Below are 14,460 nucleotides of genomic sequence, written 5' to 3' on the forward strand. Positions count from 1 at the left end.
TTTTGCCATCTATTTGTTATCAATAATGCAACTCCTCCATAAGTTCTACCATTCTGTGGTCGCTTTCTTTGTGATCCAAAATAAGAAAAACCTTCTATTCTCTCCTCTTTTTCCAGCCACTTTTCTAATAATGATACAACTGAAAAATCACAACATTTAAGAAGGCACTCTAATTTAAGATACGAAAAGCCTTGAACATTCCAATGCGCTAAATGACACTCGTAAATTGCGCCATGGCCCTGCTTATCCTATCCACTATTTGAGCCAATGGGTTGTGACGAGTTAAATAGCCGCCTAGGCTCCATTTTATTAGGGTCGTCAGCTCTAACCGACTTGCTCTTCTGTCTGAGGTGGTCATCTGGGCTAATAATTTGTTGGCTGTTACGTTTGGGAGCCCCCACAGGCCCGATAAAAGTTGATGTGGAGCCTTTTTTAATAACAGGAGTTTCACTGTTCACCCCATTCATTTCGTTATCACTACTAAACTCCTCCACTACACTAAAGAAAGATTGAATTGAGGATGAAAATCCAGAACGCGATCTTGAATTGCAAGGTTCTTCCAGGTTAAACCGATTATTTTCAGAAACCAAACTCTTTACTAAACTTTTTTGTGGCACTGATAAAGACCCAGGTTCACGGAGAAACTTTTGCCGAAAATTTTCCTTAAAATGGGTCATGTTACTCGCTGATGACTCTATATTAGGGGAATTCGTAACCTCAACTACATACTGCTTATCAAAGCTATACGTAAAACACTGTTGACCAATATATAACTTTGTCCCTCTTAGTCTTGCTTCTCTATTCTCTCCTCTAGCCCGTTCAAGAAAAGGTTTTAGGTGGTTACGAATAGACAATTCACGCTTTGTATAATCGGGACTAACACAAAGACTCGCCATTTTCAGGTGCGCAATTGAACGCAATATACTATCACGAATGTAACCACTTGTAAACTTAACCAACACCGGTCGCGTGCCTTGTTTAGCGTTTAGCCGAAAAATGTCTCTAATGTCCATCATTTTCAGTCCTAAATTTGGCACATGTAAGTTGAGTGCTGTCATTACATCTTCTCTTAACGAAGAACCTTTGTTTGTAGGATCGAAATTATACAGGACCAAATTACACTTTTTAGACTCATTTTCTAGTCTTTGCAATTTTACGTTAGTAGCCGACAATTCAGCTTGCAAACTTAGGTAATCTTTCTTCAATTGTGACGTATCCTCTGAGAACTTGTCTACTGTCGAATCAATTCGCGACGAAATAGCAGATAGGTCGTTTCTCAATTCTTGAACCTGCGATGAAACTATTTCTATTCCGTTCAATTTTTGATTAATTTCTTGTAGAGTTTCAGAAAAATTAACAGAAGTCATAATTAATCCGGAAATATAGTTATAATAATTAGAAAGATTACTTATCTTTCTTTGAGGGCCGAGCCTCACAAATGCATCCGAGTGACTATTCTCCAGTGCCTGTAATTATTCACACAAAATTTCTGCTTAACATAGCAAGTCTTATAAAGTAAGATTTCCACTTAACATGACAATTCTTGTCAATGGGAACTGGTTTTTCAAGTTATTTCACAGCCTGTGTACTTAGATGTAAGCGGAATGAATGCTGATTAAAACTGGGTCAAGTTCAAAGAAACTAGATTTCAATTTATAATCCTCTTCGCTCACTAGGTGTTATCTCTTTGAACTGTGAATCAATACATATTTATCCTTTAAACTGTTTAAACAAAGAAACATTCAGATGTAACAAAGACAGATCGAAACAATCCTTGTTTCACCCGTAGCTAGTTTGGCTAGCGGCAGATACAAGATAAACAATTAGACTACTGCATGGAGCATAAATATGAAATATTGCGTAATGAAAAACCCAAGATTAAATCATTAAATAATTTGACCTAATTATTTATTGATTTATTTACAGGTTTCTACCACATCTTTGAATTTTTAAGGGCGAAACGCATTATCGAACTTACCGAATAGATCAGAAAAAAAAATTATCAAACTTACCAGACTATCAGAAAAAATTTGAAAGATCAAAAATTCGCGCAGTTTATAAAACTAAAATATATGGACTAGGACTACAGAAAAATCCGCAAAAAATCTCGACATTTTGGGAAGGGTAAATACTGGAAAACCGGTATATCTTGCAGTAATTACGGCATCCTGGAGGTAGTACCACGTAACCTCTTGTTGCTGATCAGAATAAACTACAGTAGTCAAATGATAATGACATTATCAGTATAATCCTAAGAAAAAGTACAATGTTTTTCCAGAGTTAACACTGCTTCATATTAACTTTCAGACCCATCCTAGTCTTGCTAACTAAAGTCAACTACCGTGATGCCATGATAATACTGCAGGGAATACCACGTAAAGACAACTGAATAGTATTAATTCAGCATAGTCATAATATCATTTAATATTCAAATGGTCTAATAGACCCTGGGTGGTTAACCCTTCTATATAACCGTGTTTGTTTTCCTAACGTAAAAATTCAGGCCATTCAAAATGCTGCCTATGATTTTTGTCGGGGAGTTAATGGCTATCACAAGAAAGTAACGGGGTAAGTAATGCTGGCATTCTGGAATAGCTTCCGCTAATTGGGAAGTTCATAAATTTATAAGGCTGATGCGATTTATAAGAATACGGTCAAATTGTAAGAATTCGCATCAGCCGACCCTAGGCCTGGATTTTGATTAGAGCCAGGATGAACCTGAATACTGAGAATCCTCGGGTGGGCTCCACCCGCCTTAAGAGGTTGAGGCCACCCTGATTGGAGAAGAGAAGAAGATAACGCATGAAAAGTAGGGTAATGAAATATAACTGTAGCTGCAGAAGAAGAAATGCAGCTAGAATAGAGATAAAAATAAAATGATAAAGATCCTCCTGAGCCACTGCTGGCGCAACCTTGTTACCCAACTTTGCTGCGGCTGGAATTAAACCCCGGGAAATTTGAACTTTGAGCATTTGTCTTATTAGAAATGTAGAAATATAGCTCTTCAGAATGAGAAACATAGCTGGAAAAAAGAGAGACATTTTTAATTCCTCAATCTAGTCATTCTCATGTTTTATTATTATTTTTTTGCGCCTTATATAAGAATGCGTATAAGGCTGATGCGATTTATAAGAATTCGGTCAAATTGTAAAAAAACACTAGGTTAAAAAAAAAATTATTGTCGGCATCAACAATCTTGTTAGTTTAATTACTTCTTTCTTTTGATAACCAGACATCAACAATCTTGTTAGTTTAATTATTTGTTTCTTTTGATAACCAAGCATCCTGGTAAAATTTTGTAAGCATTTCGAGACTTGAGAGTGAAATTATCGTATTCCGTTATTTTGGCTGAAAGAAAAGGAATCAAAACCCTATAGCATTTAGTGAAATTTTTCCGCTCTTTCAAATAGTTTATGTGGGTACTCTCAGCGATCTTCTGTTTCTTAGCAAGGGAGAATTTCTTTTTATCCTAATTGACATGTTCGCACTTTTTTTTTTAGAACAAAAGTATCCTATTCTTCTTATTTGTCTTCTCTATCATTAACGGCCGGAGGAAAAAAAAATAAAATGTACATATTTATTAAAGTTTCAGTAAAGATTTTTATTGTCTTCGGAACTTGGTTGCTACTCATGGCAACTATTTCTAGATTGCCATGCCTACAGACCTTTCTTAGAAGGGAATGGGGGGGGGGGGGGTATACTTTCATGGTTTGTCAAACTGGGATGAAACCATCTCCAAAGCTTGAAGTGACGGGACGAAATACAAACCACTAGCTTGTAAATAGGACCATGTCTGCAAACCCTAAAGAAATTTAAAATTCCAGCTATTAAGATTCTAAATCCTCTTGAAATTCCACTTTTTTTGCAAGAGAATTAGGGTTAGCAGATTGATAAAAGCATTTTTTTTTACGTTACTTAAACTTCTACTGCTTATAAATACAGATGCGCTATCAATGCAAAGAACGACTGAAACTTTTTGCAGCAGAATTCGACTTTGATGCACATTGGATGACTTGACGTGGACACCCGTTTACTTTTCATTACTTAAACAAAGCAAGGTTTCCATGGTTTGTATTTTCATTAAAAAGATTTGTACTTCGTTGCCGTGATATACCCAAAATTATACCCAAAATATACCCAGAATACCCAAAACAAAGCAAGGTTTCCATGGTTTGTATTTTCATTAAAAAGATTTGTACTTCGTTGCCGTGATATACCCAAAATTTAAATCACAAAAACAATAGAGAACTGCAGAATTTAATAAGAACCACATAAGAACAGACGACGCAGCGCCATGAAGTCATGCTGTAACACTAAAAAGGTAAAAAATTCTATAGCTGGTGCCACAGTAGCAAAGCGAAGACGTTGTTAATTCTTTTCTCGGCGATTTTATAGTATCATCAGTTGGTCGTAGCTTTTGACTTACAAAGGTTAATACTGTCTTCAGTTTAATTTGACAATAATAATAATAATTTATTTATTACCTACTATGAACAAAAAGAAGTGGAGTACATCAAGAACAAAAACAATGCTTCTCAGATGAAACCGAATCAGACTCAATCAAATGTATCAATTAAAAACTAAAATCTAATATTATGAAAAAGTCCCAAGCAAATATCTTTTTTTTTTTTTTTTGGTTGATAAAAACCGAAACCAAACTTTTCCAAAGAAAATAAACCGATAAACAGAAATTTTTGTTTTCTGGAAGGTAAATGAAGAGCTCCCACAGGAAAAATTCTTCTAGTCTGCAATCTATATTTACTCCTATTGCAAAATAGAGCATACTATACTTTCCTTAGCTAAAATTTTTCTTCGTCAAAAGCCAACCAAATCGAGGATGCATTACAATTGTTAAAATAGATATTAAGTTTTTTTTACTCCAACTGAATATTTAAAATGACTTACCTTGATTATCATACTGTGGTCGACCGGCTCTTCCCATCGCTTGAAGGACATCTGTAATGGGCATATCAATGTAGCGTTTGGTTTTGCCATCATAATATTCTGTGCCTTTTACGATGACCAAATGAGCAGGGAAGTTTACACCCCAAGCTAAAGTAGAGGTGGCAATGAGAATCTGAAAAACAGGTATTATTTGATAATTAGAAAAACTCAATACACTTAGAGTTCTTCAAAGTTTATTAATTGTGATATTGTAACAACATTTAATTCTAGCATTAGAAGCGCTAAAGTGTACTTATTAAAAAGTTGTTAAAATATTACGAACAATAGGTACTACTTACTATAAAGCAAAATGTACTAAGCTAGGAGGTTGTTAAAGTTCATTTATCACAAAGTTGTACATAATTGTTGCATTTATATCATTATTAATAATAGCATAAAATTAGCCGAAATAAAATGTATGAAAAAAAATGAAGAGAAAAATTTTGAAATTTTTTGGATAAAATAATGTGGTCGTTTATAAAACTTTGTTTACGAATAAACAATACTTGACGAGAATATAAAATTCACTACCATTGTGTAGAATTTCAACTCATCTTTTGAATCTCTAACATGACGGTATCAGACTTCAAATTCATGAACATTCAGTCAAGATTGTATTTGGGTATAGATCATATACAGTTGTAGCCGATATAGTTCATCAGCCTAATCAATATTGTCTACTATAGCTAGCATGGCAGAATTAGACAGATTTCGTACAACAACTGTCTATAGCGCAAACTTTGATTGTAACCAAAATGAGATACTGGCTCACTAGCAGTTGAACTATCAAACATTTATAATTTTAGTCATAATGACCTGTTAACTACAGTTTACCGCACTCTACCTGTTTATTACAGCTACAATAGACTTATTTATTGCCACTACTATAGCGGAATCATACCACACTCCATACACTAGCTTCGGATAATAAACTACTCCCAAGTTACTGTCCAACAGAATGATAATACAGATGTGATTGTACTTACGAGATATTGGTTCAACAGTTTTTTTTTTTTTTTTTTTACATGGTTCCACCTGAATGATAGAAAGGATTTAATTTTAAGCACAATGAACTGTTGACTACAAAAATCTAAAATAACTAGTGCTCGTAACATGAAAGTTGCCACTAAATCGGCCCTTTGGTACAAATACAGGAAAAAGGGCCTAAAATTGCCTAGTTTTTTTTATGGGTTTGAGCAGAGATAATGCATTGAGCGAAAAAAAAATTATACAACTACTACTACTAACAACTCGCTGCAGCAGTGAACCGTCTGATGACAACACAGCTGCGCACGCTCCTCCTAGATCCTAATCTATTATAAAGCCTCCCTCTTTACACCCTCCCAGGAAGTTCCCATTTCCCTTAAATCTTTCTCTACGACATCCTCCTACCCCATCCACAGACAACCCGCTTTCAGTTTAGCTCTCGACGGTTGGTCAAAAGGTATAATCTTTGGCAATCTGTCATCCTTCATCCGCTGAAGATGCCCTAGCCATCTCAACTTTTCTATTATAATAGCCCTTGAATGCGGGATTGAACCAAATTTTTCGTGCAGCCTACTGTTTAAAATACGGTAAGTCAGCCGGATACCCAAAACAATCTGTAGGCAATTACCTTTCGATATTCTAATCTTTGTCCGGAGTCTTATCTTCCTGTTCTTCCAAACTTTTTTTAACTGTGAAAAAAAAAACAAAAAAAAACACCCAGAGCCTTGGCTATTCTACTTTTAACATATTTCCTGTGCTCTTTAAGACAAAGACCATCAAAATGATTTATATAAATGGGGATAGAACAAAACGCAGCTTAAATCCTGATCTAATTCGAAACCAGCTTCTAACCTCATTTCCTACCTTAACTGCAGCAGTGTTATTCTCGTACATAGCACTAATCACTTTAACGTATTTGAGTGGTAGGCTAGACCATACAAGGATAAGACCTTTGCAAAAGCTCTTTTATCAGTTGAATCGAACGCCAGCTCATAATCTATAAAACTGAGGACTAAAGGTGTTTGATGACTTAGGCATTTCTTAATTATTAACTAAGAGTGAAAATTTGGTCAGCATATCCTCTACCCTTCCTAAAACCGCACCGTTCTTCCTTTAAAACTGTATCTACAACATCTCTCAGTCTCAATCTACTACCTACAGAGACTAGGCTAATACCTCTATAATTACCGCACTCACTCTTATCACCTTTCTTATACAGGGGTTTAATTGGTGTTTTCATAAAATCGCTAGGCATTACTTTTAGGACTGTCACTAATTCTTCCGCACAAAATAAATCTTCCTCCACATCCAAGGTGCCTCAAAAACTACAAATCATGAGGTAAATATTTAAGAAGCATTTCTATCGTTACCTGTATCTTTTGATTAACAAAAAGTTCTTCGATAGTTCGTCTATCTTTATCCGTTAATCCAGCATGGTGCATCCCAATGCCAAATGAGCAAGTAAGTTTCAAGTTAGGATCCTTTAACCCTAAAATATATTTGGAAAATCACTTAAAGTTGAAAATATAAACCAAAAGTGAACAAAAAATTTCTATGAAAGCCTGAAAGTTACCCAAGTACCTACAATGGGGCAGTGCTTGGAAACTTTTTTTTTTTTTTTTTTTTTTTTTTTTTTTTTAAGGCTCAATTTTAACCGAAACTCTAAAAAAAGGAATTTTGATGCCAATAGATGCGTCAAAATAATCTGATTTTATGCTGATTTCAAATATATAATATGGAAATTTTTTTGTTAAGACCCCAATGATTCCTCCAACTGACACTCAAAAATATTCAGTCTTCAGCTCAATTAGAGCTTGTGATAATAACAATTCTTATGAAAATAAATATTATCTTATCTCCCTTATAATATCGCCTTTTTTTCTTTTTTTTGTATGCGTCTCTATAATTTTAAATATTTTTGCAGACATAATTTATTAGTTTTTTTTTTAAATCCCCACCCCCCATTTAAACATAAATTCCTGCGTGTATACGGGTATGCGAACATTAAATTCTACAGAACAGGAATAATTTTCCTTGTTTATTTTCTCCCTTTTTGTATAACTAGTTTCAATATTTACCGAAATCCTGTGCTGCTCACTCCTTTTTATTGTATTTGCCGTCATTTTCGTTATGATTCTTGGATTACATGATTATTTTTATTGTTATACTCTACCTAAATATTGACGAAGACCACACTGCCTTTCCATATCAAACAAACACAACTTAAAAACAATAGGGAAATTTTTTCCAAGACAGTGCAATTTGCACTGTCTTGGAAAAAATTTCCCTATTGTTTTTAAGTTGTGTTTGTTTTATACTCTACCTCTATTTATGATTAGCATTCTTTTTTCTTGCATATCTTTGGTTGGCTTGGCAAAGGCTTAGAAGCAAGGATTATTGCTAGCCCGGTAAACTGACGTGCTATATGAATGAAACTGCAAGAAAAACTGAGGCCTGAGAATGACTCTGGGGAATTTTTATCGGAACCCTTTTTATAATTTTCGTATGCTTGAAAAACGGATGTATCATAATAACAACTAAATATATTTATTTTTTTCCTGCATACACCAATGTAATAATAAAAGAGATATAAAATATTCATAATAAAACATAAATGAAAGTTACATTATGAATTAAATTTATTCGGATCAATAAAAAGGAAGAAATTGTTTGTGATGGAGGACAGATCGTCACAATTATGTTCTATGGTTGTTAATTTTAATCTAATATCCTAGGCCACGTCCAATAGTCTGCTCCTTACACGATGAAGTAAAACATCCCTACCAAACTCAGAGGTACACCGCGTACCATGGGTGCCCATAAGCTGAATTCCAGGGGGGGGCAAACCTCATCTAATTGACACTTTTAATGCTATATAATAGAAATCTCAGAACAAAAATATAAAAATAAGGCAGCATCATTCAGCCAGGGGGGGCCGAAGCCCCCCCCCCCCCCCCCCCCATATGGGCGCCCATGCCACGTACCCCCATTAAACTCTTCTCGTACCCCTAGGGCTGTGCATACCACCCTGAGAAACGTCAAGGGGTCAAGAGGTTAAAAGTTGTGGTGATCTTCTTTGTATTTCCCTGAAAGAGATGCAACGTCTGCTTGATGTATATCTTTTAAATCATCCTCTCAAGGCCAATTAACATCTTTCTTTTAAAAAGGGATACCCATGTGTCTTGAAACACTGTATGTAACACCTTCTGACCTTTGTGGTAAAGCAGCTTAAAAAAAAAATACCGGCAGTGACAGCCTCCATTTCACTTTCTTGCATGTGCAGCCACTGCCGAGGGTTTTCTTCACCAGCTAAGCAACCAATGAGATCTAAGGCTGTCAGTCTTGTTTGACGCCGAGAGGATACAAATATCAATACTGGCTTGTCAGGAGAATGCTAAAACAAATATATAAATAAACATATATCTAAGAAGCATATCATACTTAGGAGGACTTAAGCCTGAAACAGAAAGGAATAAAATATAAAATTTTTAAGACTAAGGAGGAAGAGACAATATATTTCCTCGTTTTTTGGAAGAATGTTGAAATAAAGACAATCACAAATATGCACAGCAACAACCCTTACCCACTCCAATTGCCTCTTCTATACTTTAGGATGCGAGTAGAAATGAAAGAACCGAGTATAACAGCATGTATGATTGGAGAATTGAGGGTTGGGGTGGCATATATATTCAAAAAATTTCTAATGTAATTGATCATACAGTATTGATAAAAAAAATTGATCATACAGTAGTTTCAACTTGATTCCACAAAATGGGAGGAATAACCCGAAAATCGACCACAGGACTTCAGATGCAAGTTTCAAGAAAACTAAAAATAGACATTATCTGACCCCAGTATTTCAGGAATCGTACCTCCATCCTATTTTCTTTGTGGATGAGATCATTCTTGAAACTTATTGTTATACGTTTCTAGCGATTCGAAGAAAAAGCGTCTTTCGTGACCCTAGAATCTCAAGATATAGGTTTTGAGTCAATGAGCCTTTTTTCAGGGAGGGGGACCATTACCAAAAACCTAATTGTCTTTACATTAGCTTTCTCTTGGTCCAAGCACTTATGGCTGTAAGTTTCAAACTGAGCAGGGGCAACAAGTTTTTGGCCCATTTCAAGACAACCTAAGATAATCCTACCCCCCCCCCCCCACAAAAATCTAGTCACGTTACCCCAAAAAAGATTCTTAAAAGTCCCAGGCCAGTCCCCCCCAAAAAATTCGTACAATTTTGGGCCCCACATTCGAGGGAGCCCATATCCTGATTTTAAAAAAATTGTCCTTGTCTGGGCGCTTTGGAGGGAAGTTTTTCATTTTTTTTTATGCTTTGCGATTCCCATGGTTCAAAGCTTTGAAGTTATAAGTTTTAAGCCAATTAAGAATAAAATTCGGTCCCTTTCGGGGGAGGGGGAACTAATGCCCCTAAACTAAACTAATTTTGTACATCAGGGTTACCTTGCCCCAGGGACTTGCAGTTTGAAGTTTTAAGTCGTTCAGAAAATAAAATTTTTAGGTCCTTTATCAGACACCCCTCTTCAGTGAGCCAATTTGTTTTTCTTTCTATTGATCTTTCTGCATTTGGTTCTCCTTAGCCAACGACTAAAGGATAAAACTCTCGAGTCGATCGACAAAAAAAATGTTTGGCCCAATTTCAAGCCTCATTATGGGGACCATTGCCCCAAACAATATTTTTTCGACGCTATTTTTCTCCTGGCCGAATGACTTGCAGCTTTAAACTTCAAACATATCAGAGATAGAAGGTTTCCAGATTCCCTTACACCACCCCCGTCCCAACTAAATGTGCGTTCGTCTTGGCCAAAGGAATAGTCCCTCAAATTTTCAAACTAATCAGACACCCAGAACCAGATATGACCCTTTTTTCACCATAAAACATATATGTAAAACAATAAGCAGTTTGCATAAAACTATGGCCCTTGTTAAAGGTGCTTCGGGGGTCATGTCATTTCCAGAAGCGTGTTCGTCACATTCTTTAACAGTTTAAAGCAAAATGGGTACATGAAAATTTATTATTTCATTAATTAATTTATAATTTATTTTCATTTATTAACTGCACCCTCTACCTTATTTTAATAAAATTTCAAAAATTACAAAATGATAATAACCATTAAATTATTTATTTGAAAATTTACGCCCCCAAACAATTTTGTGCCCGGTTTAGGGTTTACAAAGGGAACGGTAGAGCGTTGCTTTTAGCTAAATCTGAAATTTATTTGTTACAAATGTAATATTTTTAGCAAAAAGCAAAACAATAACCAGTTTGCATAAATTCATGGCCCTTTCTTAAAGGTGCTCCGGGGGTCACATCATTTCTGGAAGCGTGTTCGTCAAATTCTTTAACAGTTTAAAGCAAAATGGCTATATAAAAATTTTGATCCAATATCACGAGGATTATGGAGTTGGCTAGCAAACAAGAGCACTAGAGGAGCTGGTTGCCCACTAATTACTTTCAGTCCTTAAGAAGGCACTTTCAACTTTCAATTACCAATCGAATGAGTCATATCATGATTTTTTGAGACCAACTATTCTATATAAAGTTGTCTCGGAAAACAATAACAAATAAGAGGGCACGGCACGGTTTAGGGTTTACAAAGGGAACGGTAGAGCGTTGACTTTAGCTAAATCTAAAATTTATTTCTTGCAAATGTAATATGTTTAGCAAAAAGCTAAAACTAATAGATATTGCTATTATATGGGATGTCGGTTATCGTCTACTTCAAACCCGGTCCTTACCATACTATTTTCCATAAAAAAATATTATATTTTACCATACTATATTAGTTTTATATTTCTATAAATCTATTTATAATAAAAAAAATAATGCAATATAGTAAATACACTCAGTTGCTAACTAGACAACGTCCTCACAAAGAGCAGCGGGAGGGGAAGACAGCCCTCTGTCCCCAAGGGATCAACACACTAACAAATTTTAGGTTTAGAATTAAATGTTTATTATCACAGAAAAAAAACTACTTTTTCTATTTAATTTTTGTTGTTTACAGATTTTTCTCTTCGAAATGTGAAAAGGCAGTTGATATAAAGATTTGCTAAAACTGGGTAAAAAAAGGCATAAATCATGAAAATTTTAGCCTTCATATGTAATTTTGGAGCTCCACACACCCCCCTCCCCCCTCCTCCTCAAATAATTTTGTAGACCTCATCCATGTAAGATAAAGTGCAACTATGTACTACAGAAAAGAAAAGATTTCTCTATTGTTCTTCGTGCTTTTGTTGTTTACAACAATTTAAATTTCTGTTCGAATTTAATCTGAATTTTCTTGAAGCGAAAGGTTTCATTTTGAATCATTCATCATGAGCCCAAATTCATAGTTAACTTGCAGTTGACTTGACTGGCATTGGGTAGGAGCAGAGAAAGAGAGATAGAGAGGATAGAGAGAAAGAGAGAAAGATACATGACTCGTATTCATTACATTTAAACACAAAAAAGGCTAAGAATCCAAAGGTTAAGTATTACAGTATACCTGTTTAATGGCCAAAAATGCCGGTCTGTTCATGGTGGCCATACGAGGACAATAGTGCTTTCCTGGAAATCCAGCTATATGTACCTCCAAAGGAACAGGACGAACAGAAGGTCTAAAGTTGTACAGTCCTACTTGTCTTATATTCAACCAATCGGCCAAATCTCGTGCATTCGCAATCGCAGTAGATAAACCAATTATACGAAGCGTTCTTCCTGTGTGTGCAGCAATGAAATTCGTACGTGAAACAATAACCTAGAAAGGAAAAAATTAACACCTTAACCTATCGCTTTCCTATTCACCTTGAGAATATTCAGTACAATCAACCCAAATGAAAGTGGCGAAAAGAGAAACTTGATTTTCGAAGAGCAACATGATTGTAGCTATAGCTCCAACCTAGTGAAGAGCGAGCCTGCAGTAGCCAAAAGTTCAAAAACGCGTTAAAAAAAAAAAATGCACAAGATGAAAAAATTGCCATTTGTGGCTGTTCAGCAATGGCAACTATTATTTCAATTAGTCTTAATAATAAAATCTTACTTTGAAAGAAAATTACAGTAATTTTGAAAAAGAGCCTGAAACCAAGCGCTTTACCAAAACCGATCTTACTATAAAGTTTTGAAAGAATTAATATTGTATATAAAATTTAATGATTTCAAGGCCAATGAAGAATATTGAGTCTTTTAATTACTCTTGTATTCTCTGCAGGATACTTCAGGACTTGTCTGCTCCTAATCGTGTTTTGTTGCGTCATTTTTGGTTTCATAGGCAGCGCAGTAGCGCTGCCTAATTAAAGCATTATTTATTATTATTATTTTTTTCCTCCATACCCGCGCACTTCGTATCGAAGTTGTCGTAGAAACTTCGGAAATGGCTCATTCGATTGGAAATTGGACTGGCTAGTTCCCTTTTTAATAGTCGAAAGTTAGTAGAGGGTAACCAGCCCTCTCCTCATGCCCATCCTTCCCCCAAACACATCCTATCAAAATTGTGAGATTGTAATTTTGCTCAGCGTAGTTGATTCCCAGATAGAAAATATGTTTTTGAGGAGGACACTCCCCCACAACCCTCAGGGCAAGGGTTTTAAGTTACACCATGAGGGCATATACGACCGATGTTGGCACAATGTATCATTTATTATTTTTTCCTTTAGAGCAGGGCACTTCGTATCGAGGAAGCTGTCGCAGAAACTTCGAAAAGGGCTCATTCAATTGGAAATTGGAGTGGCTTGTGTCCTTTTTAATAATCGAAAGTGATTGGAGGGCAACTAGCCCCCCCCCCAAGCCCATCATTCCTTCAAACACATCCAATCAAAATTTTGAGATAGCCATTCTGTTCAGCGTAGTTGATTTCCAGATAGAAAATATGTTTTTGAGGAGGACACTCCCCCAAAACCCTCGGGGCAAGGGTTTTAAATTAAACCCTGAGGGCATATACGACCGATGTTGGCACAAAGTATCATTTATTATTTTTTGCCTTTAGAGCAGGGCACTTCGTATCAAAATTTTGAGATAGCCATTTTGTTCAGCGTAGTTGATTTCCAGATAGAAAATATGTTTTTGAGGAGGACGCTCCCCCACAACCCTCGGGGCAAGGGTTTTAAGTTATGCCCTGGGGGCATATAAGGTTTTGATAGAACGCGTTGTCGTAGAAACCTCAAAAAAGGCTCATTCAATTGGAAATTCAAAGGGCTAGTGCCGTTTTTAATAGTCGAAAGTGATTGAAGGGCAACTAGCCCCCCCCCCCCACGCGCATCATTTCCCCAAACACATCCTATCAAAATTTTGAGACAGCCATTTTGTTCAGCGTAGTTGATTTCCAGATAGAAAATATATTTTTGAGGAGGACAATCCCCCGCAACCCTCGGAGCAAGGGTTTTAAGTTATGCCCTGGGGGCATATGAGGTTTTTATAGAAGGCGTTGTCGTAGAAACTTCATAAAAGGCTCATTCGATTGAAAATTCAAAGGGCTAGTGCCCTTTTTAATAGTCGAAAGTGATTAGAGGGCAACAAGCCCCCCCCCCCACGCC

At 36.0% G+C, this 14,460-nt stretch overlaps 1 protein-coding gene across 2 annotated transcripts in view; it reads right to left on the reverse strand.

Annotated features, from left to right (window-relative positions):
* The window catches only part of obe (activating signal cointegrator 1 complex subunit obelus), a 196,930-nt gene that overhangs the window by 40,790 nt on the left and 141,680 nt on the right, over window positions 1-14,460 (reverse strand). For both annotated transcript variants that reach the window (XM_089098912.1, XM_089098905.1), the window contains exons 19-22: window positions 12,438-12,689; window positions 9,175-9,325; window positions 7,302-7,420; window positions 4,906-5,077 (exon numbers count right to left, since the gene is read on the reverse strand). In XM_089098912.1, coding sequence (XP_088955038.1) covers window positions 4,906-5,077; window positions 7,302-7,420; window positions 9,175-9,325; window positions 12,438-12,689 — 694 coding nt within the window. The remainder of the gene's footprint in view (window positions 1-4,905; window positions 5,078-7,301; window positions 7,421-9,174; window positions 9,326-12,437; window positions 12,690-14,460) is intronic.

This window comes from Artemia sp. Qi Xiang Cuo, chromosome 2 (genome assembly GCF_049724085.1).
Source record: "Artemia sp. Qi Xiang Cuo chromosome 2, ASM4972408v1, whole genome shotgun sequence".
In the NCBI taxonomy this organism is placed as follows: domain Eukaryota; kingdom Metazoa; phylum Arthropoda; class Branchiopoda; order Anostraca; family Artemiidae; genus Artemia; species Artemia sp. Qi Xiang Cuo.